The sequence below is a fragment of the Oncorhynchus masou genome, chromosome 6 (genome assembly GCF_036934945.1).
Source record: "Oncorhynchus masou masou isolate Uvic2021 chromosome 6, UVic_Omas_1.1, whole genome shotgun sequence".
In the NCBI taxonomy this organism is placed as follows: domain Eukaryota; kingdom Metazoa; phylum Chordata; class Actinopteri; order Salmoniformes; family Salmonidae; genus Oncorhynchus; species Oncorhynchus masou.
The window spans coordinates 70,697,042-70,724,085 of NC_088217.1; the positions used below are offsets into that span (position 1 = coordinate 70,697,042).

Here is a 27,044-nt window from a genome sequence, read left to right on the forward strand (position 1 = left end):
TTTGTGGATGCAGCCCGGGAAACTGAGGAAACTTCTATGTCGAAGGGAGGAGCCAGGGTCTGAGCTCAGCCTGCCATTGGAAGACAACTATCATAAAAGGCAAATGATCTCAGGCATGATGTGTGTGATGAGTTTGGACCGTTGCCGTCTAGTTGTTTAATTGCTGACATATTTGAAGTTATGACTGGCAAATAGCCTCCAAAAATTACAATTTAAATGTAAGGGCTAATCTACCTCACGCGATAAAACCAGGTTGAGTATTATCTTTAATGATACTGTCCTGCTTCAAGTGAAGAAGGCATTTTGATAAAGGGTAATAATAACACGTGAACAAAATCGACAGATTCCACCCCTCAGCGCTCCTGTTCACCTGCCACTCACTACACCTGTTTATGGTCTTTCCCAATACATTTTCTGGGGCCAAAAAAACAACATAGAACTGCAGCAATCACTTCATAAATATTCTTAAATGTTATCCTTGACTGTACTGAAAAACAAATTTTCTACATATTCATTGTGTCTTATTTGGGATTCCTCCCTTCGTTTTCACTAATTCATTCATTAAGTAATTCATCCATTCTTCCATTCATTCATTCATTGAAACTTACCTGACTAACAATAGTTAGTATAGCATAGTAGTTCTCTAGTAGAATCAGTTTGTTGCCTCATGGAAATCTATCTGGGGGGCGGGAAGTTACACAGCTTCCAGGGAACCCCATCATTTTCACCGGTAGCAGAAAACAACATTTTAATGGGCAAAACTATAAAAACTAACCACTACCATATCTCACAAAGTATCTCTCCATGTTTTGGCACCGTTTTCTTGCCCACGGAAAGGAGAGAATATGACGTGTAGGAAATATTGAAGAAATCCTCCCGTAGTTGGTATTTTTTTGGTCATGCTCATTGAAAAATAGTCTCTGCTTGGAGCATTAGCCTCCTGTGGTGATAATGACTGGCCCATACCTCTTCTATGTTAGGTTTTATAGAGTGGAGCTGTGCGGAATCACAGCAGATGTGCTGTCTACTAACTACAGTGTCATAATTAGTCTACAGGTGAGGAGTGTTTTCTGACACTGGCTGCAGTTCAGAACCAGAGTCAGGTTCAATCTGTCCATTCACAGTAGCTTTAGTTTACACAGAGGGAAGATTGCGGAGAGTGAATGATGAAGGGTTTGGTAACTCAGTCTGTCTTCTGTCATTTGGACCACAATTGCATGTTTAAATGCAATCATGTATTTAGTAGAAATGGCATGGGGACCCTCTCAAGTCAAATCAATTCGAATCTAACTGTATTTAACACATGCGCCGAATACAACAAGTGTAGACTTTACCGTGGAAATGCTTACTTACAAGCGTATAACCAACAGTGCAGTTCAAGAAGAAGAAAGTATTCAACAAGTAGGCTAAAATAAACAGTAATAATAAAAAGTAACACAATAAGAATAACATTAATGGGGCTAAATACAGGTGGCACTGTTACCGAGTCATTGTGCGGGGGTACAGGCTAGTTGAGGTAATCTGTACATGTAGGTGGGGGCGAAGTGACTATGTATGGGTAACAAACAAACAGCGAGTAACAGCGAGTAGCAGCAGTGTACAAGGTCCACGATCAGCTCCTTTGTCTTGTTCACATTGAGGGAGAGGTTGTTGTCCTGGCACCACACTGCCAGTTCTCTGACCTCCTCCCTATAGGCCGTCTCATCGCTGTCGGTGATCAGGCCTATCACTGTTGTGTCGTCAGCCAACTTAATGATGGCGTTGGAGTCGTGTTTGGCCACGCAGTTGTGGGTGAACAGGGAATACAGGAGGGGACTAAGTACACACCCGTGAAGAGTCCCAGTGTTAAGGATCAGTGTGGCATACGTGTTGTTGCCTACTCTTACCACCTGGGGGCGGCCCGTCAGGAAGTCCAGGATCCAGTTGCAGAGGGAAGCTAAGGACTCCCAGAGTCCTTAGCTTAGTGATGAGCTTTGTGGGCACTATGGTGTTGAAAGCTAAGCTGTAGTCGATGAACAGCATTCTCACATAGGTGTTCCTTTTGTCCAGGTGAGAAAGGGCGATGTGGAGTGCGATTGAGATTGTGTCATCTGTGGATCTGTTGGGGTGGTATGTGAATTAGAGTAGGTCTGAGGTGTCTGGAAGGATGCTGTTGATGTGAGCCATGACCAGCCTTTCAAGCACTTCATGGCTACCGACGTGTCCTTGGTCATGCAACGCTGAGTCACGGCGTGTGACTATATCTTAAAGGGGCAATCCACAGATGCTACATCCATTTTTGGGCTTATAAAATAAGAAGACTATAACATATAAATGCCTCATTTATAATGCCTCAGAACCAAAGCTTGTTTTACTTCAATATGTGCAAACATTGTAAATGTAAACAAACACTATATAGCCTCCACATAAACTTAAAACTAGATTTTTTCATTCCTTGCATCAAGAGCTCTGCATTTTTACCAACACAGAGGCAGGGGAGCCACTTTGTTATTGTTTCAACTACGGGTTACACCTTTAAGCTCTATCTCAGGAAATGCCAGAGTTACTCAATAAATTACGCATGTACATTTTATTCACCTGGTGGTCCAACCACACTGCAACTTTCAGGAGGAGGAATACCCCCTGCTCCATTTAAAAAAAAATGGTTAAAGAATATGTGCTTATATGCATGCGTGTGTGCAGAGAGGGGATCCTTGCAAGCATGTGGTGGAGGAAGTAGGTAGTTGGTGTGGGGTCTTGTAGTCTCCTGCAGGCTGCTGAATGGTATTTTCCACAACCCTGGTGGTTTCCTTCCCCCCTGACTGGGGGAAGCCTCTGCCAATGGGGTGTCCCCTACAGTATGGGTCATAAAACCAGGGTCGGGGAACCCCTGTGTCTACGTGGGAAGGTAGTAATGGACGTTATACGAGTTGCCTACTTTCAGCCATCGACATATGTGTGTGTGATTGTGTGTGTGTGTGTGTGTGTGTGTTTACGCATCCGTGTGTGAGTGTGTGAGTGAGCGGGGGGCTTTCCGCTGGCAACCTTTGTTAGCCTTTGGAAAACAACAATCACGCATGGAGCGTGAGCATACAGTTCCCTAAGGATGTGTAACGATCGGTTATCGGAGTGTAATGAATTAAATAATTAACTATTGACACAGACGGAGCTTGTCTCTCAGCATGGGTGTGTCAGTCAATACACTGCTCCACGGAGTCTCTTGACTCTAGGGTTGAGTCCCAAATGGCACCCTATTCCCTACATAGTGCAGTACATTTCACCTTATGGGCCCTGGTCAGAGTAGTGCAAGAGCACTATGGGCCCTGGTCAAAATGAATGCACTATATTAGGGAATAGGGTGCCATTTGGGACACAGAAAAAAAATCATCATTATCTGTATAGAGTTTGAATTATGAATACATTTTGGTTTAATTCATGTCAAATGCATGATCATGATGTATTGTTGGGAACTGACAAATGTAGTTTCTTTCAGCGTATTAATAATGCATGTCTGTCACTGTGGAGTGATCTTCATGCTGTGCCCAGCTAAACCATAAACTATTTGTATTGGACGATGCTGTAAGTAGGAGCTCTGTTGACATCTAGTGGATGAAATATGTACCCGTTTATATTCATTGTTGACAAATCGGCCCTGAAATCATGTTGTAATTATGTTGTAATATTTTCTGAGTTGAAGTTTGAAACTGCAACCTAAAAAATATCTGTAACCTAAGACTATAACCTAAAAAATATCTGTACCCTAAGACTATAACCTAAAAAATAGCTGTACCCTAAGACTATAACCTAAAAAAGATCTGTAACCTAAGACTATAACCTAAAAAAGATCTGTACCCTAAGACTATAACCTAAAAAATAGCTGTACCCTAAGACTATAACCTAAAAAATATCTGTAACCTAAGACTATAACCTAAAAAAGATCTGTACCCTAAGACTATAACCTAAAAAAGATCTGTACCCTAAGACTATAACCTAAAAAAGATCTGTACCCTAAGACTATAACCTAAAAAAGATTAGTACCCTAAGACTATAACCTAAAAAATATCTGTAACCTAAGACTACGGTGTAGTGTTCTGGGAATTGTGACATGGCAGGCTGCCATGGGAATTGTTCTAGGATTGCCACCTGGATCTTTCCCACTTGGTCACTATAGTAACAGCAGAGCAGCTCAAGCCTTGGGTGGTGGCAAATAGTGCTGCTCAGTGCTCATGTTTTATTCCATCAATTTACCTGACCAATCACATGCTAAAGAGTCAGATGATATCTGTATAGGCCCATCTATTTTATCAAACTGAATCATGCTTTCAAGTTAAAGCTGACATGAATAAACAAATGCAAACTGCTGGGGAACGAAGCAACTTTTGTTTTGTAACTACTTCACAACAGTAACGGATGGTAAATGGACTACATATGTGGTACTCTTGCGGTGCCAGACATCACACCAAATTATAGAATCAACTATGGTAGTCAACGGCTGTCTCAGTTGCATCGGTCAGAGGAACAGCACCAGACATGAATGTTCTCACTCTTGTCTCCAAACATCCGGGCATTCTGACATCTGCATGCATCTCTTGAATGTTGAGGGAGCTGTGGAGAGAGGATTGAAAATACCAGATACCTAAGAGACAACCTGGGCCTGTATTTATAAAGCATCTCAGAGTTCTGATCCAGGAATAGGTCCTCCGTGTCCATGTAATCTTATTCAGTATCATCTAAAAGGCAAAACTGATCCAAGATCAGCACTACTACCCCAAAATGTGTGTGTTTTACTGATAATTTAATATTGGTAGGTCGCACAAGGTAAAGTGGCCAAGTGAAAGAGGGAGCTACATACGAAGTGAGTGTTTGAATGTGATTCTCGCGCAGATGTTTTTTCTCTCGCTTTGGCAGGTCTCCAGTGTGTCTCAGCTATGGTCTCCACAGCCACTGTCAAGATGTTTGTTTCACCTTAGGCCCTCTCCTGGAAATACAGTAGACCAGCATTATCTATGGTGTAGTTTAGTAGCTTGGTTAAACCTGACTGAACGAGTCAGGTTTAACAATGTTGGAAACATTTGTTTAGTAGCTTGGTTAAACCTGAATGAATGCTCCATGTTAAACAATTATGAAAAAATGATTTCACCATGCTTCAGTCTGGTTAATAACCAGGCAAGTATTCAGTGAGACAGTTTATCAAATCAAATCAAATTATATTATATAGCCCTTCGTACATCAGCTGATATCTCAAAGTGCTGTACAGAAACCCAGCCTAAAACCCCAAACAGCAAGCAATGCAGGTGTAGAAGCACGGTGGCTAGGAAAAACTCCCTAGAAAGGCCAAAACCTAGGAAGAAACCTAGAGAGGAACCAGGCTATGTGGGGTGGCCAGTCCTCTTCTGGCTGTGCCGGGTGGAGATTATAACAGAACATGGCCAAGATGTTCAAATGTTCATAAATTACCAGCATGGTCCAATAATAATAAGGCAGAACAGTTGAAACTGGAGCAGCAGCACGGCCAGGTGGACTAGGGACAGCAAGGAGTCATCATGTCAGGTAGTCCTGAGGCATGGTCCTAGGGCTCAGGTCCTCCGAGAGAGAGAAAGAAAGAGAGAATTGGAGAGAGCACACTTAAATTCACACAGGACACCGAATAGGACAGGAGAAGTACTCCAGATATAACAAACTGACCCTAGCCCCCCGACACATAAACTACTGCAGCATAAATACTGGAGGCTGAGACAGGAGGGGTCAGGAGACACTGTGGCCCCATCCAAGGACACCCCCGGACAGGGCCAAACAGGAAGGATATATCATACCTAGTAAGACACAGAGTACTCTTTTTGGGCAGACTCGCCATAGCTTAAAGACAGCAGCAGGAGAAGGAGAGAAACACACACCACTTTCATCTTTCCTTCTCTTCAGGTGTCTTTTGAGCTGTCATTTTAACGATAGAACATATGTCATCAAAGAGTGCTTAGTGTGACTAACGTATATAGTCGGTCCTGTTCCGCTGCTTCACATGCAGGCTTGTGTATAATGATAGACATGGTGAAACCCAAGAAGCACAATTTAATTGAGACAAATATTTGTAACACTTTACAACTTTTTAAGCATTTTAGTGTTTGTGTTTCTTCTCGTAGCGTATTGTTATAGTGTGTTGTTATGAGCAATAAATAGTGAAGTAGTTGCAGGTAGGCTACAACTCAAACAGAATCTCTGACCTGGTTAAGCTTCATTTAGAGACGTTCTTTCTGGTCCAATCAATTGTATTTTGATTCTAGCTTTCCTTTCCTTTCCTTTCTCCTCTCCATATGTCATGAAGCAGCTAATATACTTGAATCTATTCTCTGATATTCATTAGGCAATGTTTCATTTATTCAGGTTTAGCACAGAATTTCCCAGATGTCCTCTTGTCTGGATCTGAATATCAGGATGGGAATTCCTGGTTTTCAGAAGAGATTACGCAAGACAAGAAAGTTTACAGCGGTCAGTGCCACAAAACAGGGACTGTTCCAGATCTGGGCCGAAAATCGTTACATTTTGTACTTTATTTGAAAACACAAATAGTTTTAAAAAGCAGTCATTTTTGGGATCTGTATTCAAATAGTTGTAGTTACCTCCAAAGAAGCTATTTGCTCCACCAGATTAACTTTCCACAACTCAGCTATTCAAGATCTGCTCTGTTCCACATTGGAACATTCAACATTGGGACAGAGTGTGTAATGACACTTTTAAGCTGAATGGAGTCTAGTTTATAGCTGATAAATCATATACAAGTCATATACAGGACTAGTTTATAGCCTATAATATATATTACCCTGTACCACCACAGAATATACAAACTTGCTCAGTGCAGTGCTCATGTTTCACCTGGCTAATCACAGGTTAATTATGTCAAACATAAATAATCAATAAATGCAAACTATTTGGAACAAAGAAGCAAAAGTACAACTTTATTTCTGTTACTTCTTGACAGTTTCAATAATTTGCATTGATTAGTACAATTAATGGACTGTATAGTATACAGTATGGTAGACAGAGGATGTGTCTCTCAGTTGCATTGGTTGGTGGTGCAGCAATAGGCATCAATGTCCTTGTTGCTTCCCAGCAGCATGCATTCTGACATCTTCATGCATCTCTTGAAGTATGAGATAGCTGTGGAGAGAGAGAAGCGAGACAGGATAAAACACCAGATACAGAAGACACAAACCAGCACATTTTCTTGATTGGATAAAGCAAACGTTTTCCTTAGATGTCAATCAAAAGCATCCAATATTTTGTGTTTTCCCGATTGGTTACTGATCCTAGGGTTAAACACAGTAAAGTGCCAAGTGAAAGGGTATATACAGATGAAACTGAGAGTATACTGCCTAGTGAAGGGGATAATAGATGCAGTACGTACGAAGTGGGTACTTGAATATGACCATGGCACAGGTGTCATGGTCAACACGGCAGGTCTCCACTGTGTTACTGCAGCCATTGCCAATACATCGGTTGCATCTCAGGCCCTCTCCTGGAGTAAACAGAAGAACAGCGTCATCTCTTGTATTGGAGTGTGTCTGGTTATCCATTGTGTATAATGAGAGAATGGAGATGAGAATAAGCTAGCTTTAATCTGGTACATGTGTTTAATTGGCATGGTCCCTGTCAAATAAAGAAATAAAATTAGATGGTAATTGTACATGAAGTTTAATTGGTGGGTGTCCAGTGAATGTAACACAACAATCAACAGTGAAAAGAAGGACACCTGTACATAATAAAAATATTGCATAACATGCATCCTGTTTGCAATAAGGCACTAAATTAAACCTGCAAAATATGCGGCAAAGAAATTAACTTTATGTCCTGAATACAAAGCGTTACTGTATGTTTGGGGCAAACCCAACACAACACATCACTGAGTACCACTCTTCATATTTTCAAGCATACTTTCCTTCGGCAAGGACTAGTGAGTTTTTAAGTGTAAAAAATAAACAGAATAGAGCAAAGTACAAGCAAAATCCTAGAGGAAAACCTGGTTCAGTTTGCCTTCCAACAGACCCTGGGAGACAAATGTACCCTTCAGCAGGAAAATAAAAGGCCAAATGTAAGCACAATGCCAAATGTAAACTGGAGCTGCTTACCAAGACAACATTGAATGTTTCTGAGTGGCCTAGTAAATTGTTTGACTGAAATTGGCTTGAACATGGCTGTCTAGAAATGATCAACAACCAACCTGACAGAGCTTGTAGATTTTTTTGAAAGAATATTGTGCAAGTACTGTACAATCCAGGTCTGCAAATCTCTTAGAGACTTACCCAGAAAGACTCACAGATCTAATCGCTGCCAAAGGTGATTCTAACATGTATTGACTCATGGGGTTGAATACTATTGTAAATGAAATATTTCTGTATTTAATTGTCACGCCCTGGTCTAAGTATTTTGTGTTTTCTTCATTTATTTGGTCAAGCCAGGGTGTGGCATGGGTTTTTGTATGTGGTGTGTTTTTGTATTGTTTTTTTTCACATGTATTGGGATGATAGCTTAGTGGGGTGTTCTAGGTGTATCTATGGCTGTCTGAAGTGGTTCTCAATCAGAGGCAGGTGTTTATCGTTGTCTCTGATTGGGAACCATATTTAGGCAGCCATATTCTTTGAGTGTTTCGTGGGTGATTGTCCTTGTTGTCCTTTTGTCCCTGTTCTGTGTTAGTTTACACAAGTATAGGCTGTTTCGGTTTTCGTTACGTTTGTTGTTTTTGTAATTGATTCGTGTTTACTTTTGTTTATTAAACATGGATCGCAATCTACACGCCGCATTTTGGTCCGACTCTCCTTTGCACATAGAAAACCGTAACATTAATTTTCATTCAACTTGCTAAAATGTCTGAAAACTTGTTTTCACTTTGTCATTATGAGGTATTGTGTGAAGATGGGTGAAATAAAAAATATATTTAATCAATTTCGGCAGTAACACAACAACAGTGGAATAAGTCAAGGGACATGAATACTTTCTGAAGGCACTGTAGTAAAATGATTGCTTTGATTGCTTTGATAGACGACCATATCAACCACGTTACACTGGATTGCGGGGCAGCTGTATCACAAAAATGTCTGAACTACTGTTGTTGCGTGTGAAAAATAACAGCAGAAAGACAGGACAATGCGAAGATGTCAGAAGGTGGGAATAAAAAGCAGGATCACGTGGACAACACTTAGGAAAGTAAAGCAGGATCACGTGGACAACACTTAGGAAAGTAAAGCAACTCCAAATCATTCATGCTGTGGGTTTTAGACAAGTCGATGCACAATTTACTTTTGTAAAATGTTCCGTGTGATTGAAGTTTGATTTTAGTTAAATGATTATATAATGATTAGAACGTTTTACGATATTATTTGGAGGGAGAAATGTGATGGTGCACCTAGAGATGACAGCTCTTTAAAAGTATTTTTTGTGGTCGTTGAAGAACTAGGTAGAATAGGTTCGTATTCAGGCCTACTGATAGCTAGCTGTAGTTGTATCTAATGCGTAGATCCACCTCTACGCAGACGACACCATTCTATTTACTTCCGGCCCGTCCTTGGACACTGTGCTATCTAACCTCCAAACGAGCTTCAATGCCATACAACACTCCTTCCGTGGCCTCCAACTGCTCTTAAACTCTAGTAAAACCAAATGCATGCTTTTCAACTGATCGCTGCCTGCACCCGCATGCCCGACGAGCATCACCACCCTGGATGGTTTCGACCTTGAATATGTGGACACCTATAAGTACCTAGGTGTCTGGCTAGACTGTAAACTCTCCTTCCAGACTCATATCAAACATCTCCAATCGAAAATCAAATCAAGAGTCGGCTTTCTATTCCGCAACAAAGCCTCCTTCACTCACGCCGCCAAACTTACCCTAGTAAAACTGACTATCCTACCGATCCTCGACTTCGGCGATGTCATCTACAAAATAGCTTCCAACACTCTACTCAGCAAACTGGATGCAGTTTATCACAGTGCCATCCGTTTTGTCACTAAAGCACCTTATACCACCCACCACTGCGACTTGTATGCTCTAGTCGGCTGGCCCTCGCTACATATTCGTCGCCAGACCCACTGGCTCCAGGTCATCTACAAGTCCATGCTAGGTAAAGCTCCGCCTTATCTCAGTTCACTGGTCACGATGGCAACACCCATCCGTAGCACGCGCTCCAGCAGGTGTATCTCACTGATCATCCCTAAAGCCAACACCTCATTTGGCCGCCTTTCGTTCCAGTACTCTGCTGCCTGTGACTGGAACGAATTGCAAAAATCCCTGAAGTTTGGAGACTTTTATCTCCCTCACCAACTTCAAACATGTGCTATCTGAGCAGCTAACCGATCGCTGCAGCTGTACATAGTCTATTGGTAAATAGCCCACCCATTTTCACCTACCTCATCCCCACACTGTTTTTATTTATTTACTTTTCTGCTCTTTTGCACACCACTATCTCTACCTGTACATGACCATCTGATCATTTATCACTCCAGTGTTAATCTGCAAAATTGTAATTATTCGCCTACCTCCTCATGCCTTTTGCACACAATGTATATAGACTCCCCTTTTTTTCTACTGTGTTATTGACTTGTTAATTGTTTACTCCATGTGTAACTCTGTGTTGTCTGTTCACACTGCTATGCTTTATCTTGGCCAGGTCGCAGTTGCAAATGAGAACTTGTTCTCAACTAGCCTACCTGGTTTAATAAAGGTGAAATAAATAAATAAATAAATAATAATAAATAGACTCTTTAGGCTTACAGTGATCACTGAAAAGTACATATCCTGAAGAAAATGTGCTGTGTTTGCTTGCTTGTTTCAAAGTGTGTATGGTTTTGAAATACATTATAAACTCAGCAAAAAAAGAAATGTCCCTTTTTCAGGACCCTGTATTTCAAAGAAAATTTGTAAAAATCCAAATAACTTCACAGATCTTCAATTGTAAAGGGTTTAAACACTGTTTCCCATGCTTGTTCAATGAACCATTAACAATTCATGAACACGCACCTGTGGAACGGTCGTTAAGACACTAACAGCTTACAGAAGGTAGGCAATTAAGGTCACAGTTATGAAAACTTAGGACACTAAAGTGGCCTTTCTACTGACTCTGAAAAACACCACAAGAAAGATGCCCAGAGTCCCTGCTCATCTGCGTGAAAGTACCTTAGGCATGTTGCAAGGAGGCATGAGGACTGCAGATGTAGCCAGGGCAATAAACTGCAATGTTCGTTCTGTGAGATGCCTAAGACAGCGCTACAGGGAGACAGAACGGACAGCCCGTTGTCCTCGCAGTGGCAGACCACGTGTAACAACACATGCACAGGATCGGTACATCCGAACATCACACCTGCAGGACAGGTACAGGATGGCAACAACAACTGCCTGAGTTACACCAGGAATTCACAATCCCTCCATCAGTGCTCAGACTGTCCAAAATAGGCTGAGAGAGGCTGGACTGAGGGCTTGTAGGCCTGTTGTAAGGCAGGTCCTCACCAGACATCATCGGCAACAACGTTGCCTATGGGCACAAACCCACTGTCGCTGGACCTGGCAGGACTGGCAAAAAGTGATCTTTACTGACGATTTGCGATTTTGTCTCACCAGGGGTGATGGTCGGATTCACATTTATCGTTGAAGGAATGAGTGTTACACCGTTACAACGAGGCCTGTACTCTGGAGCGGGGTCGATTTGGAGGTGGAGGGTGCATCATGGTCTGGGGCGGTGTGTCACAGCATCATCGGACTGAGCTTGTCATTGCAGGCAATCTCAAAGCTGTGCGTTACAGGGAAGACATCCTCCTCCCTCATGTGGTACCCTTCCTGCAGGCTCATCCTGACATGACCCTCCAGCATGACAATGCCACAAGCCATACTACTCGTTCTGTGCGTGATTTCCTGCAAGACAGGAATGGAATGTCAGTGTTCTGCCATGGCCAGCAAAGAGCCCGGATCTCAATCCCATTGAGCACGTCTGGGACCTGTTGGATCGGAGGGTGAGAGCTAGGGCCATTCCCCCAGAAATGTCCAGGAACTTTCAGGTGCCTTGGTGGAAACGTGGGTTAACATCTCACAGCAATAACTGGCAAATCTGGTGCAGTCCATGAGGAGGAGATGTACTGCAGTACTTCATGCAGCTGGTGGCCACTCCAGATACAGACTGTTACTTTTGATTTTGAGGGACACATTATTCAATTTCTGTTAGTCACATGTCTGTGGAACTTGTTCAGTTTATGTCTCAGTTGTTGAATCTTGTTATGTTCATACAAATGTTTATATATGTTAAGTTTGCTGAAAATAAACACAGTTGACAGTGAGAGGACATTTAGTTTTGTAGTGGTAGTGTCTGCAGTAGTAATGGTGGTACTGTAACTGGTCATAGTTGACAAAGTAGGGTAAAGGAAATGTTAGGATAGTCTGAACATGTGAAAGTTAGTTTGGTGTATGTAGTTTGAACAGTTAAAGAGTTGCTGTTGGTGAGTTATTATATGCTAAAATAAGACCTTGATGGGCAGACTCACCAAAGCTACACGCCAGCAGCAGGAGGAGCAGAGAAAAACATACAGCTTTCATCTTTTCTTTCTTCAGGAGTCTTTTGATCTGTCGTTCCAACAATAGAAAATAATGCATCATCAAAGACTCCCTTTCTATGGTGGGATTATCCTGTCCAACAATTACAACAGGTACTGTAAATCTATGTAGGTCTACACACTGTAGGTCTACCTCTTATTTGTTTAAATGTGCAGAAACATTCTGAAACCAAACATTTCACAACCCAAGTGGCACAATATCATGAGCCAAAGTTATGAAGAGCAATAGATTGTGGAGTAGTTGCTCACCTGATTGTATTTCCTTTGGATGTGTGTTGAGCTCTCTTTTACTTGACTTTCCTCTCCTTCTCCTTTTATACAGCATAATATGCTAATAAAGCTGCTATCTATGAGTCACTTGTGTGAGATAATGGCAATATTTACTTAGGTTTAGCACAAGTAGTTCCCTTCGCCTACTCTATATACAGTGGCAAGAAAAAGTATGTGAACCCTTTGGAATTACCTGGATTTCTGCATATATTAGTCATAAAATTTGATCTGATGTTCATCTTAGTCACAACAATAGACAAACACAGTCTGCTTAAACGAATAACACACAAACAATGATACGTTTTCATGTCTTTATTGAACACACCGTGTAAACACTCACAGTGCAGGGTGGAACAAGTATGTGAACCCTTGGATTTAATAACTGGTTGACCCTCCTTTGGCAGCAATAAACTCAACCAAAAGTTTTCTGTAGTTGTAGATAAGACCTGCACAACGGTTAAGAGGAATTTTGGACCATTCGTCTTTGCAAAACTGTTTCAGTTCAGTAATATTCTTGGGATGTCTGGTGTGAACTGCTCTCTTGAGGTCATGCCACAGCATTTTAAATCGGATTGTTTATTGCTGCCAAAGGAGGGTCAACCAGTTATTAAATCCAAGGGTTCACATACTTTCCCCACCCTGCACTGTGAATGTTTACAAGGTATGTTCAATAAAGACATGAAAACATATAATTGTTTGTGTGTTATTAGTTTAAGCAGACTGTGTTTGTCTATTGTTGTGACTAAAATGAGCATCAGATCAAATTGTATGACCAATTTATGCAGAAATCCAGGTAATTCCAAAGGGTTCACATACTTTTTCTTGCCAATGTACTTTTTGAAACAGTTGCTTTCTCAGGTCTGTATTCAAATAGTTAAACAAAAGTACTTACTTTCTGAGATGTGTATTTAAATATGCTTAAAAAAGTAGTCGATTTCTGAGATCTGTTTTCAAATAGCTCAGAAAAGTAGTCAATTTCCCGGATTAAAAAAAAAAAACTTTCCGGAAGCATAGTTAAAACTATAGTTATCCATGGTCTGCTCTGTTCCACATGTGGACAGTCCACATCGGGACAGAGTGTGTAATGATACATTTAAGATATCAAACCCTCAACAGAACAACTAAATGTAGTCTATATTTTCTGTGGAGGTATTGGGTAATACATAATATACGCTGTATATGACTTAGCATGTATAAACTGAACTTGCTCAGTGCAGTGCTCATGTTTCAGGCCATCACCTGGCTAATCACATGTTAATGATGTCAAACATAAATAATCAATAAATGCTAACTGTTTGCAAAAAAAAGTACAACTTTATTTCTGTTACTTCTTGGCAGATTCAATCATGTGCATTGATTAGTACAATTAATGGACTGTATAGTATACAGTATGGTAGACAGAGGATGTGTCTCTCAGTTGCATTGGTTGGTGGTGCAGCAATAGGCATCAATGTCCTTGTTGCTTCCCAGCAGCATGCATTCTGACATCTTCATGCATCTCTTGAAGTATGAGATAGCTGTGGAGAGAGAGAAGCGAGACAGGATAAAACACCAGATACAGAAGACACAAACCAGCACATTTTCTTGATTGGATAAAGCAAATGTTTTCCTTAGATGTCAATCAAAAGGATCAGGTATTTTGTGTTTTCCCGATTGGTTACTGATCCTAGGGTTAAACACAGTAAAGTGCCTAGTGAAGGGGTATATACAGATGAAACTCAGGATATACTGCCTAGTGAAGGGGATAATAGATACGTACGGAGTGGGGGCTTGAATAAGACCGTGCCGCAGGTGTCATGGTCAAAACGGCAGGTCTCCACTGTGTTTCTGCAGCCTTTGCCAACACAACGGTTGCATTTCAGGCCCTCTCCTGGAGAAAACAGAAGAACAGAATCATCTCTGTTGTATTGGAGTGTGTCTGGTTATCCATTGTGTTGACTGGGAGACTGGAGCATAAAGAATGGAGATGAGAATAATCTATCTTTAATCTGGTACATGTGTTTATTTGGCATTGTCCCTGTCAAATAAAGACATGAAATAAGATGAAGACCTTGATGGGCAGACTCACCAAAGCTACACGCCAGCAGCAGGAGAAGCAGAGAAAAACATACAGCTTTCATCTTTTCTTTCTTCAGGAGTCTTATGATCTGTCGTTCCAACAATAGAAAAAATAAATCACCAAAGACTCCCTCTATGTGGTGGGATTATGCAATGTTCAACAATTGCAACATGTTAAGTCTGATTTATTTGAAATGTGCAGGAACATTCTGAAAGCAACCATTTCACAACCCCAGTAGCACAGTATCACAAGACAAAGTTATTAGGTGCTGTAGATAGTAGAGTAGTTGCTCACCTGATTGTATTTCCTTTAGGTGTATTGAGCTTCCTTAACTCTCCTTCTCCTTCTCCTTCTCCTTTTATACAGCATAGTATGCTAATAAAGCTGCTATCTATGAGTCACTTGTGTGAGATTTTGGGCAATGGATTTACTCAGGTTTAGCACAAGCAGTGCCCTTTGTCTCTCTGTAAAAGAATGGAAATTCCCGGATTTCACGAGACAAAGGTTTGCAGTGTCGTGTTCCATACTGGGACATTCCAGGACAGGGGGTTAAGAGAATTTCGAAATATTAAAGCGCAACAAAACAACTGACTGGTGTGCGAAGTTTATCTAAGAGGTGGTGTTGGATGATGAATCATTCATATCACATATAAACAAGTTCTTATTATGACATTTAGACATATTTGGAAATCAGGAACAAAAGGTTAAAATATCATTTTGCAATACTGAATGTATTTCATTGCCATTTGAACTGGGCTCCAGCCACACGCATACCAATGATACAGAAGGTGAGTAGAGGCCATGGGAAAGATAGAAAGATAGAGAGGGGGGGGGGACATGATGATGACGATACCCACAGGGCACAGACGTCAGTTCAACATCTAGTTTTGATTTACATTTGGTTGAGTTGTCAACTAACGTGAATTCAACATGAAATCAACAAGAAATGTCACTGTGTCATTGGATTTAGGTTCAAAGCTGGGTGATAAAAAGAGGAAATGCCCTTACGTTGATGACCTTTTTCCAACCCAATCAGTTTTCTATGTTGATTCAACGTCATCACCTAGATTCTTGTGGGGTTAAAATGACATGGAAACAACATTGACTCAACCAGTTTTTGTCCAGCAGGTAATGACTTTTGACTGAGTGATAATCTTGTAGGCCTACCTAGTAAATAGATTTCTGTTGTTTGTGTGTGTATGTCTTTGATGGATTTCTGGTTGGATTAATAAGGCACTGTGGCAGTGATTGTGGCTATATGCCATGCCGACTCAATGGTGCTGGGACTCACCATAAGGGGAAGGATAGGTCACTTTGGCACAGGCATCCAGCTCGGGAGGACAGGTCTCCACAGTCCCCACACAATCACCACTGCCTGGCGTGGCCCGGACACACTTATGGCCCTGCAGGGCCTCACCTGAGAGAGGGGGGAGAGAAAGAGACAGAGAGAAATAGAGAAACATTAACGAAAACCTGAGTAAACCTTGAAAGTCACTGGCCACAGTCATAGTGTGTAGCCTAGTGCACACTACTGACCTACTATCGAGGTTTTTATTCAATTTGAACTTTTGAAAAGAAAAACATTAGGATGGTTCAACATGAAGAGATATTTACCATAGATGACGGGCACCAGGAGCAGGAGACCAAAAGCAAAGACTTTCATGTTTGGATGTGGTTCTAAGAGAAAGGAAGACACATTTCAACAGTATAACCTATGTAGACACGACAGTTAACGTATTGTTCAATACCTTAAAGTCTTCGTGTCCTCGGCTCAGACAGACATTTCAAACAGGGTTCAAAAAGTGTGAAGTCTGTGCCCTTTGGTCAATCTTACCTTCTGTACCTCTGCAGGTTTCAGTGTAACTCTCCTTCCTCCGGCCCCTCCTTTATTCAGAAATATGAGACTGATAAACACAGTGCTTTGGGAAAAGAACCCGATAAGAAAAGACATGGACACAGGTGCAGTGTCAGAGATTAATACGTACAGTACTGGAATGGGTAACCTACCACTCAAATGAAAGGATCATTGGGTTTAACATTCCTGAACTGTCACCGGCTGTAATTGTGATGTAGCTATGTGATTGCGCTGCGTAGCAGTTACAGGAGCTAAGCACACTTTTTCATCTTCCACCTACTTTTCATTTTTTTTGAGGGTTGAAAAAGGAGGTGGGGAAGTAAAAAATAAGATGAACTATTTGAAATGAACCTGTAAAGCTTTGAAAATGACATCAAAAACAATGAAAAGAAAAAAATGGGGAAATATAAAGAAACATTAGGCCTCCCTAACAAGCCAATGTGGTGGGTTACCTTGAAGAGAAGCCAAACCAAAGGATGAGTAGGCTGCGTAGCTTGCGCTGTGAACCTACCTAATGCTGCAGGTCAGAGATGGGTCCCATTATGCCTGGCAAAAACCAAACACTGCATTCCACAGTAAGAACCTCATGCCAACGGTCAAGCATGGTGGTTGTCGTGTGATGCTTTGGAGATGCTTTGCTGCCTCAGGATCTGGGCAACTTGCCTTAATATAGAAGGAACCATGAATTATTCTCTGTATCAGAGAATTCTACAGGAGAATGTCAGGACATCTGTCTGAAAGCTGAAGCTGAAGCACAGCTGGGTCATGCAGCAAGACAATGATCCAAAACACACATGAAAATGGCTAAAAAAGAAAGAAATTTGAAGTTTTGGAATGACCTAGTCAAAGTCCAGACCTAATCTCAATTGAGATGTTTTGGCAGGACTTGAAACAAGCAATCCATGCTTGAAAACCCACAAATGTCACTGAGTTACAGCAGTCCTGCATGGAAAGGTGAAACAAAATTCCTCCACATTGATGTGAGAGACTGATAAACGACTACAGGAAGCTTTTGGTTGGCGTCATTGCAACTAAAGGTGGCACGACCAGTTATTGAGTGTAAGAGGAAATGTACTTTTTCACATTGAGTGTTGGCATTGAGTGTTGCAGACTTACATAACTTTGTTTATGAAATTAATGAAATAAGTATATAATTGTTGTGTTATTGGTTTACTCAGGTTCCCTTTATCTAATATTAGGTTTTGGTTGAAGATCTGATAACATTCAGTATCAAAAATTGGCAAAAATACAAGATTAGAAAGGGGGCAAATGCTTTTTTACAACACTATACTGACAATATGACAAATAAAATGGGAGTATACTGTACATTTAAAACAAGTTAAAACAATCATGTTCTCACTTTATTCGATCCCGGAAAACTAGAATATAGAATAGAATAAAATACATATAGAATAACATGGATATATAAGCCTAGCAGGCAAATATGAACAATCGGATATATTCTCAATGTAGCAAGGTGGTAAAAGCGCATAGCTGTATTCATTTAAATCCACTAGATGGCACTGTCCCTTTACGAGATTCATAAATGAGGTGTGCAAGCAGTTATGGGATTGCGCATGCGCAGTGTGTGAGTGAGAGCAAGCAATTAGACTGGAGAGCTGTTGAAATCCATCGTTGATCCAACGACCCATCGTTGGTGGGTAAATCATTTCTTTTTTTTTTCTTACTCTTGTACCGGAATATATCATAGTTTATATAATCTGCAATGTATAAGAGTTTGTTTTGAAATATTGATGCCAGATGGACATGTTAGCCTGTTGATACTTTCAGATTGACATGGTCATGTTAGCTTCTTTCTCAAGAACTCCTTGACATTATGTAGGCCTATTTAAAGAAGCATGTTAATTATCTACACTGCTGTTGGACTTTGTACTGTGTGTCGTGCTCTGCGTGATCCATTGTACTACTCTCTGAGCTGGACCATTTTCCCTATATTACACTTTTAGAGGCTGATCACAAAGGATCGCATTACTCATCATCAACCCTCTTCACTGCGACGTATTCTTAGTCACAAGCCTAATTTGGATTATCGTGAATTGAACATCACTGGCTAAAATGCAGCATGCTTAGAAAAAGGACCACATGAATAGGATTTGATATATTCAGAAGATTTTCAGTCTCTAAATCTAAGAAACAACAAATTGATCCAGTACATAAACTAGATTTGGCTATTTCAGTGCTTCGCTTTCTGTGGGATACAGTGCCTTCAGAAAGTATTCATAGCCCTTGAAAATGTAAAATGGTTTAAATCTTCAAATTTTTTCTTACCCATCTACACACAATTCAGAGTGAAAAGTGAAAACATGTTTTCAGACATTTCTGCACATTTATTGAAAATGAAATACAGAAATATCAAATTTACATAAAATATTCACAGCCCTGATTCAATACAAGTTAGAATCCCTGTCGGCAGTGATTACAGCTGTGAGTCTTTCTAGGTCTCTAAGAGCTTTGCACACCTGGATTGTACAATATTTGCACATTATTCTTTAAAAAACTCTTGAAGCTCTGTCAAATTGGTTGTTGATCAATGCTAGACAGCCATTTTCAAGTCATGCCATAGATTTTCAAGCTGATTTAAGATAAATCTGTAACTAGGCCACTCATGAATATTCAATGTTGTCTTGGTAATCAACTCCAGTGTATATTTGGCCTTGTGTTTTAGGTTTTTGTCCTGCTGAAAGGTGAACTTGTCTCCCCAGGGTCTGTTGGAAAGCACTCAACCAGGTTTTCCTCTAGGATTTTGCCTGTACTTAGCTCTATTATGTTTATTTTTACTCTTAAAAACTTCCTAGTCCTTGCCGAAGACAAACATACCTATAACATGATGCAGCCACCACCATGCTTAAAAATATGAAGAGTGGTACTCAGTGATGTGTTGGATTTACCCCAAACATACAGTAAAGCTTTGTATTCAGAACATAAAGTTAACTTCTTTGCCACATTTTTTTGCATGTTTAATTTAGTGCCTTAGTGCAAACAGGATGCATGTTATGAAATATCTTTTATTCTGTACAGTCGTCCTTCTTTTCACTCTGTCATTTTGGTTAGTATCGAGTAAAAAAGGACACGTCTTTGTAGTGGCCAGGGCTGGATCTAGGCTTACGGGGCCCTAAGTGAGATTTGGTTGAGGGGCCCCGTCACCAAGAGGGCAAGATGTTTTAGTAGACACCCTCTTGACGGCAGAGAGAAAAAAATGTATGTTTTAAAGTTGATTTGCAATTCTACACATTTTGCCATGAAGCGTACAGAAAATGTTGCCTTTTTCAAGCAAGTTTTCTGTAGTTCTACACATTTTGCCATGGGGTGGAGAGAAAATTTCGCAATTTTATAACACATTTCATGCAATTCTGCTCGTTTTGCCATTTGGCAGAGAGAGGTTTAGTGGTTCTAAAGCACATTTTCTTCAATTCTAGCCATTTTGCCACGGGGTGGAGTGTTTTAAATGGAAATTCTGCCACTTTTCAACCTTGTATTCATCATCTTCATCACAGTGTCTACATACAGTGCCTTCAGAAAGTATTTAGACCCCTTGACTCTACACACAATACCCCATAATGGCAAAGCAAAAAATGTATTACAAATAAAAAACAGAAATGCCTTATTTACACCATCCCTATGGTGAAACATGGTGGTGGCAACATCATGTTGTGGGGATGTATTTCAGCAGCAGGGACTGGGAGACGAGTCAGGGTCAAGGCAAAGATGAATGGAGCAAAGTACAGAGAGACCCTTGATGAAAATCTGCTCCAGAGCGCTCAGGACCTCAGACTGGGGCGAGGGTTCGCCTTCCAACAGGACAACAACCCTTAGTGGCTTCGGGACAGGTGTCCTTGAGTGGCCCAGCCAGACCCCGGACATGAACCCGATCGAACATCTCTGGAGAGACCTTAAAATAGCTGTGCAGCAATGTTCCCCATCCAACCTGACAGAGCTTGAGAGGATCTGCAGAGAAGAATGGGCGAAACTCCCGAAATACAGGTGTGCCAAGCTTCTAGCATCATACCCAGGAAGACTCAAAGTTGTAATCACTGCCAAAGGGTCTGAATACTTATGTAAATATAATTTTTCCGTTTTTTAAAGTTAAAGAAATTAGCAAAACATTCTGAAAACCTGTTTTTGCTTATTCATTATGTGGTATTGTGTGTAGATTGATGCGGGGGGGGGGGGGGAAACGATTTAATCACTTTTAGAATAAGGCTTTAATCTAACAAAATGTGGAAAAAGTCAAGGGGTCTGAATACTTTCCAAAAGCAGTGTATGTGAAAACAGAGCGCTTCTAGGATCTGTGGTTAAAAAGATAGGTCCTAAAAAAGGGCCCCTGGGCACATGCCCCAAGTTCAGATAATTGGCCAGACAAACTTAGTCATCTAAAAATTGTTCGCTGACATGGCTAATTGAGTGACTATCAGTGACTGACAAAACAAGAGGAAAACTGCTGATGCACAACCACACTTTTAACTTGCACCTTGTGTATTCTACTATTCTAACTTGCAACAGTAAGTTCAGACCCCGACTGAGTTCCAAAAAAAAAACACACATAAGCGACTGCTTCTGTCGCTTATGCCTGGAGCCGGCCCTGGTAGTGACCTGGTACTGATACACCATCCAAAGTGTAATAATAACTTCACCATGCTCAAAGGGATACTCAATGTCTGTTTTTTTCAAGTCCGACTGTAACACAACAAAATGTGGAAAAGGTCAAGGGTTGTGAATATTTTCTGAATGCACTGTATAACCCCCAGAACAAAGGGCCAAATGTACAACCGCGCTAAATGTTGTTCCATTCTTGCAGTTACATTTATATCCACTGGAGGGCACCATCAACTCACTAATATTCACTGAGATTGACAGAGACAGACAGTCTTCTGTTTCATTATAATTATGGTTTTATCCAGACAAACCAGTTTACTCAAGATGTGTACACATATAATAGAACACAAAATGTATTAACACACATTTATACTTTGCCTACACGTCTTTTGTTCCATCAATTTCTTAGTTAAGCTCTGTGCTTTGTGCCTCTTTGGGGTAGCCTTGTACTAATGACAACACAGCAATAAATTACTTATATAAAATAAATAGTGAAATAGTAGCAAAGAAATCTAATATTCACATGTAAAAATTAGATTTCATCGTCTAGGATATGTTCATATCCAGGGCACTCACGCACGCACGCACACACAAACACACCACAATAGTGTGTTTAAAGCGTTTTGAGAAGTGCACGACAACATCCAGTGATCACTCATAAGTCAAAATGGTCACGGTTCATAAGTGTACATTCAAATAAGACATTTGGTGTGTTCAATAAGCTACAATACAGTTCTATGACAGTCTTGTTCGGAGATTATAAAGACGTTCTCCATGTATAAATTATGGGGCTACACATTGGCTGCCTCCCAGGCTTTGACACAATGTCTGGAGTCCCTTTGCCAGATGCTAACCACTTGGAATCTCTCTTTCTCTCTCTGTGTCTCTTTCCTCACTTTCCCTTCTTCTCTCTGTTGTCTGACAGGCCCACTGATTCCAACACAAACAGACACATCCTCTCCCCTCCTCTCACTCCCCTCTCTAATATACTCCCCCTCACTGGGGAAAGCTCCCAGTTTCCTCCCTCCTTCCAGTGCTTTACTCAATGGCCTCCATCTTAATGATAGGGACTATAACAAGAAAGCTATTTAAAAACAACAAGGACCAAGTTTTAAAGGCCTACCTTAAAACGATGTTTGTGTGACCCTGCTACAGTGTGTCCTAATTATTTACAGATTATCTTTGTGAGCCCATATGTCCAGTTTCTCTGTCAAAGAGCTTCATTGGTAGATAAAGGCAGTATTGATGCCACTTTATCGCCATGTAGTTGAGTAAGTTAGTGCACATTCCCAGAAGAGCTGTAAATGATTCCACTGGTCCTTTTAGGGCGAGTCAGTCACGTCCCGTGTCTGGGAAACTCCTGTGCTGTTGGACCTGACCCTTCCACCTAACTCATGTGCCAGGATAGAGGGTACAAACTGCCTTCTGGAACTCTGTGTAGAGAGTAAACTCTCCTAAATGTAATCATCTTCCCCCAGCTGTACAAGTAAAAAACCATCATAGGACAACACAGTGCAGTCGGTGGGAGACAGTGGCCCTGTCGGCTCGCCACTTGGTTTTCCTCTTCTTCTTCAGGCTCCTCTCTGGAATCTGTTGCCTGGGTGTGAGAGAGAGAGAGAGAGAGAGAGAGAGAGAGAGTGGCTCTCATAGCTTTTGTATCAAACAGACAACCCTTCTCTAAATAGTTTGTGGCGGTAACATACCTGATTACTCTAACTAACTCGTGGAACGCCTTGTCAACATTCATGGCTGGGTCCTTAGCACTGGTTTCAATGTAAGCTATCTGTAAATTAAAAAGCTCAGAATTGAGTATGGAGATCAAACAATATCTGTGGATTACATACAGTGGCAATACAATGTATGTGAACCCTTTGGAATTACCTGGATTTATGAATAAATTTGACATAAAATTTGATCTGATCTTCATCTAAGTCAGAACAATTGGCAAACACAGTGTGCTTAAACTAATAACAAACAAATTATTGTATTTTCTTTTATTGTCTATATTGAATACATAATTTAAACATTCACAGTGTTGGTTGGAAAACGTATATGAACCCCTAGGCTAATGACTTCTCCAAAAGCTAATTGGAGTCAGGAGTCAGCCAACCTGGAGTCACTGCTGTCCAAAAACAGTTTGCAAAAGTCTGAAGTTTGCAAAAGTGCACCTGGATTTTCAACAGCGCCACTGGCAAAATATTCTATGGACAGATGAAACTACAGCGGGAAAAAAGGCACAGCACACCAACATCAAAACCTCATCCCAACTGTAAAGTATGGTGGAGGGAGCATCGTGGTTTGGGGCTGCTTTGCTGCCTCAGGACCTAGACAGCTTGCTATCATCGACAGAAAAACACATTCCCAAGTTTAGCAAGACATTTTGCAGGAAAATATAAGGCTATCTGTCTGCCAGTTGAAGCTCTACAGAAGTTGGGTGATGCAACAGGACAACAACCCAAAACACAGAAGTAAATCAACAACAGAATGGCTTCAACAGAAGAAAATACGCCTTCTGGAGTGGTCCATCCAGAGTCCTGACCTCAACCCAATTGAGATGCTGTTGCATGACCTCAAGAGAGCGGTTCACACCAGACATCCCAAGAATATTGCTGAACTGAAACTGTTTTGTAAAGAGGAATGGTCCAAAATTCCTCCTGAAGGTTGTGCAGGTCTGATCCGCAACTACAGAAAACGTTTGGTTGAGGTTATTGCTGCCAAAGGAGGGTCAACCAGTTATTAAATCCAAGGGTTCACATACTTGTTCCACCCTGCACTGTGAATGTTTACACGGTGTGTTCATTAAAGACATGAACATTGTTTGCATGTTATTCATTTAAACAGACTGTGTTTGTCTATTGTTGTGACTTAGATGAAGATCAGATCAAATTGTACAACCAATTTATGCAGAAATCCAGGTAATTCTAAAGGGTTCATATAGTTTTTCTTGCCACTGTACATGTAAAGTCCACACATTCACTCACACTGTGTTTACTAGCCATCTCCCTCCCCTGATCACTGGGTATTTTACGTAAGTGCAGCAGATCCACTTTGTTGGCCACAAGAACCATAGGAAAGGATTCCCTGAAAAGAATAAGGAAAATAACAATGAATAAATGAACGAATGGATGGATGGCCAGAGTAATAAATGCATGAATGTCTGAATAAAGGAATGCAGGAATTGCTGTTGTCCTGGCCACGGCCACCAGTGGGAAGTTAACTAGTAAATCCCACCGGTCCTTCACCCTGAGGATGAGTTGATGGAAGCGGTCCACATGTTCAAAGCTGGCCTTGTCTGTGACAGAGAACACGATGAGGAACCCGTCCCCAGTCCTCATGTACTGTTCCCTCATAGCACTGAACTCCTCTTGGCCTGCTGTATCCAGAACTGCAGAGACATACACGATCAGACAGGTCCCACATATAACATCTACACTGAGAACAGTATTATGAATGATTCTGGTTATTCATAAATATGTGTAACTGTGTGCTGATCCCTCACATCTAACAATGGCAGCACAATAATACTCTCCTTTTTTTCTCTCCTCATAACAGAACATTCAATCTTGTTCTTCAGTATATAACAAAGGTTATTTCTGGGGGAAACGATATAGTACTTTTGGCTAGGTTAACAGGTTGGGCTTTTTATTTGTAATGTATGTGCTATCTATAAATCCATTTACCGTCCAATATGGCCCACTGGGCATCAATCTCAGTGTGTTTGAGGTAGGAGTCCTCGATGGTGGGGTCGTAATCAGGGACAAAGATCTTCTGAAAGAACTGAATGGTGAGCGCACTCTTCCCCACTCCCCCATCCCCCACCACTACCAGCTTATACGTGGGGAGATTGTCACTGGGAACAGCGCTCGTTGCCATAGTGACAGCTATGCTATACCTGGAACACAGAGGGAAGACGGAAGATGGTGTATGTCTGACTGATGCCATTTAGAATGGGCTTTTTGCCCCTCTCTTGCATTGGACAAAAATACATGACACAAATCACAAATTAAATGGCACAGGTAATAGTGTGGTAATAGATCAATATACATCTTAAATTAATATTGTAAAAGCAGAGATCCTTCTTTTCCACTGCAATGCATAGAAAACACAGTCATTTATCTTCCATCCCTTACATGATTGCTTACTCACTGGGCCAAAACAGTACCATTCTTATGTTGAAATTACCCACCCTTTTTTCCACTGAAAACATCAAACACTCAAACAAGGCTGAGGTCTGTACTGTAGCAGTCTAGTCCTTGTCTGCTGGATCTTTACTGACGTACTTAAGTCAGGGAATCACCCACACACACACACACGCCATGAGTAAGGAAACCTAGCCTGCAGCTCCATACAATGGCACTGGCCTAACAGGATGAGGTCACACAGAGAGTTCTTCCTTCCTGCAGTCAACAATGGCGGGAAGTGGAGGGTTTCCTTTCTCAGTGGATACTGTGGCCTGCATCGCTGGCCGGAGCCGGAACGGAGCCCAGATGCTTGTGGAACTTACAGGCCCTCCAGAACAATATTGTAGCCAGAGAATGGGACAAGGGCAGACCAATCAATAACAATTCTCAGTCAAACCTGGGGCCTGAGGAGACCTTATGATCTGATTTGTCTCCCAAAGTGTTCAGAGCAACAACAAAAACACTTTTTTTTACATAAAAGGCTGTAAAAACACCAGGAAATCAGCTCCAAGTGATTTTAATTTAAGAAATCTGTTCCCAAGTATTCCCACGCAGAGAGAGACATGTGATCTTATACAAACGACAGCAAGTTATTAAATTACTGTTTTATATAACATTATATAACAGTAATTATAACATTATATCTATGTGGGGTCCTTGTGGATAATTTGTAGTCTACAAATGATTTGTAATTATGCTCCAGCCCCCGAACACCAGCTCAAGTACAAATCGTCCCGCGGCTGAATCTAGTTGATGATTTAAGTTATTTTTCAGTTATATGTTGTCAAATGCTGTTCCAATCGCATATTATGTAGGCCTACCTACCCAGCACAACCTGTTGATCGAGGACTATATTGTCTGGGTGATTCCTTATTTATCAGACACACTTCGCGCACACATACACCTCATTTGTGATCAGTCAGCTCTGTGATTCATAAATCCCCATTCATCTGTGATTCACAAAATCCCATATCCCCACTGAACAGTTTTGTTTTTATAATGCCAAATTCGATCCCATAACAAAGTTGAACAATTCTTTGCTTAGGCATAACCAGATAAAGTGCGATTCGGTATTGTAAAATGCCTCGCCATACCATATTATTACAAGGTATAATTGGACTTTCACACACATTTCAGTAGGATACAGCTAGCCGTGACTTTACATCTGAAAACACCAGACATCCCAAAACATCGCAATATGTCGTAGCCGATTAAATAAAATAGCTTACCCCAATATATTTACTGTAAAGTCGCTTGCATGAAGTCACATTTCCTGCCTTCTCATGTTGTAAAGCTGACCTCATTCAGAGCTGTACATTTATATCAAATCCATTTCATATCACAGCTGCTGGAAAGTCCAGCATCTGCCACAAAAATGTAACAGTTACTTTGCGTTGCAACAGCTGATACGATAGGTTTGCTTCACGCGGGAGAAGGGGGGTCAATTTTTGTTATTTTAGCGCAAATAAGCCCTTATTTTAATGATTATAGGTCCCATTTA

At 41.0% G+C, this 27,044-nt stretch overlaps 2 protein-coding genes and 1 long non-coding RNA gene across 5 annotated transcripts; all 3 read right to left on the bottom strand.

Moving 5' to 3' along the window:
- Window positions 1-8,888: 8,888 nt before the first annotated feature.
- On the bottom strand, window positions 8,889-12,488 carry LOC135542534 (uncharacterized). The gene is made up of 2 exons (XR_010456106.1): window positions 11,579-12,488; window positions 8,889-11,324 (listed from the first exon to the last, which is right to left on the bottom strand). It is a non-coding gene; the product is annotated as an uncharacterized LOC135542534 (long non-coding RNA).
- A 1,638-nt stretch (window positions 12,489-14,126) lies between these two features.
- On the bottom strand, window positions 14,127-15,292 carry LOC135542538 (phospholipase A2 inhibitor 31 kDa subunit-like). Its single transcript, XM_064969574.1, has 4 exons — window positions 15,188-15,292; window positions 14,903-14,981; window positions 14,594-14,704; window positions 14,127-14,351 (listed from the first exon to the last, which is right to left on the bottom strand). The coding sequence occupies exons 2-4, from the start codon at window positions 14,952-14,954 to the stop codon at window positions 14,248-14,250; spliced, it is 267 nt and encodes an 88-aa protein (XP_064825646.1). The 5' UTR covers window positions 14,955-14,981; window positions 15,188-15,292; the 3' UTR covers window positions 14,127-14,247.
- A 3,779-nt stretch (window positions 15,293-19,071) lies between these two features.
- On the bottom strand, window positions 19,072-26,925 carry LOC135542537 (ras-related protein M-Ras). 3 transcript variants are annotated; one of them, XM_064969572.1, is made up of 6 exons: window positions 26,773-26,925; window positions 25,043-25,254; window positions 24,594-24,747; window positions 24,344-24,443; window positions 23,066-23,145; window positions 19,072-22,959 (listed from the first exon to the last, which is right to left on the bottom strand). In XM_064969572.1, exons 2-6 carry the CDS (start codon window positions 25,233-25,235, stop codon window positions 22,860-22,862), a joined length of 627 nt encoding a protein of 208 aa, XP_064825644.1. In that variant the 5' UTR covers window positions 25,236-25,254; window positions 26,773-26,925; the 3' UTR covers window positions 19,072-22,859. The 3 variants fall into 3 exon arrangements, with proteins under 3 accessions (XP_064825644.1, XP_064825642.1, XP_064825643.1); XM_064969570.1 differs by having other exon boundaries at window positions 24,344-24,747; XM_064969571.1 differs by lacking the exon at window positions 26,773-26,925 and adding an exon at window positions 25,712-26,736 and having other exon boundaries at window positions 24,344-24,747.
- Window positions 26,926-27,044: the final 119 nt, after the last annotated feature.

Coding starts and splice junctions, on each gene's coding strand:
- LOC135542538 (XM_064969574.1), bottom strand. CDS start 14,954: ATGAAAGCTGTATGTTTTTCTCTGCTTCTCCTGCTGCTGGCGTGTAGC. Junction 14,705..14,902: donor GCTGCTGGCGTGTAGCTTTG/GTGAGTCTGCCC, acceptor TGTTTTCTCCAG/GAGAGGGCCTGAAATGCAAC. Junction 14,352..14,593: donor CTTATTCAAGCCCCCACTCC/GTACGTATCTAT, acceptor CTCTCTCCACAG/CTATCTCATACTTCAAGAGA.
- LOC135542537 (XM_064969570.1), bottom strand. CDS start 25,235: ATGGCAACGAGCGCTGTTCCCAGTGACAATCTCCCCACGTATAAGCTG. Junction 24,748..25,042: donor CCAGTGGGCCATATTGGACG/GTAAATGGATTT, acceptor ATGTCTCTGCAG/TTCTGGATACAGCAGGCCAA. Junction 22,960..23,065: donor GAGTTAGTTAGAGTAATCAG/GTATGTTACCGC, acceptor TCTCACACCCAG/GCAACAGATTCCAGAGAGGA.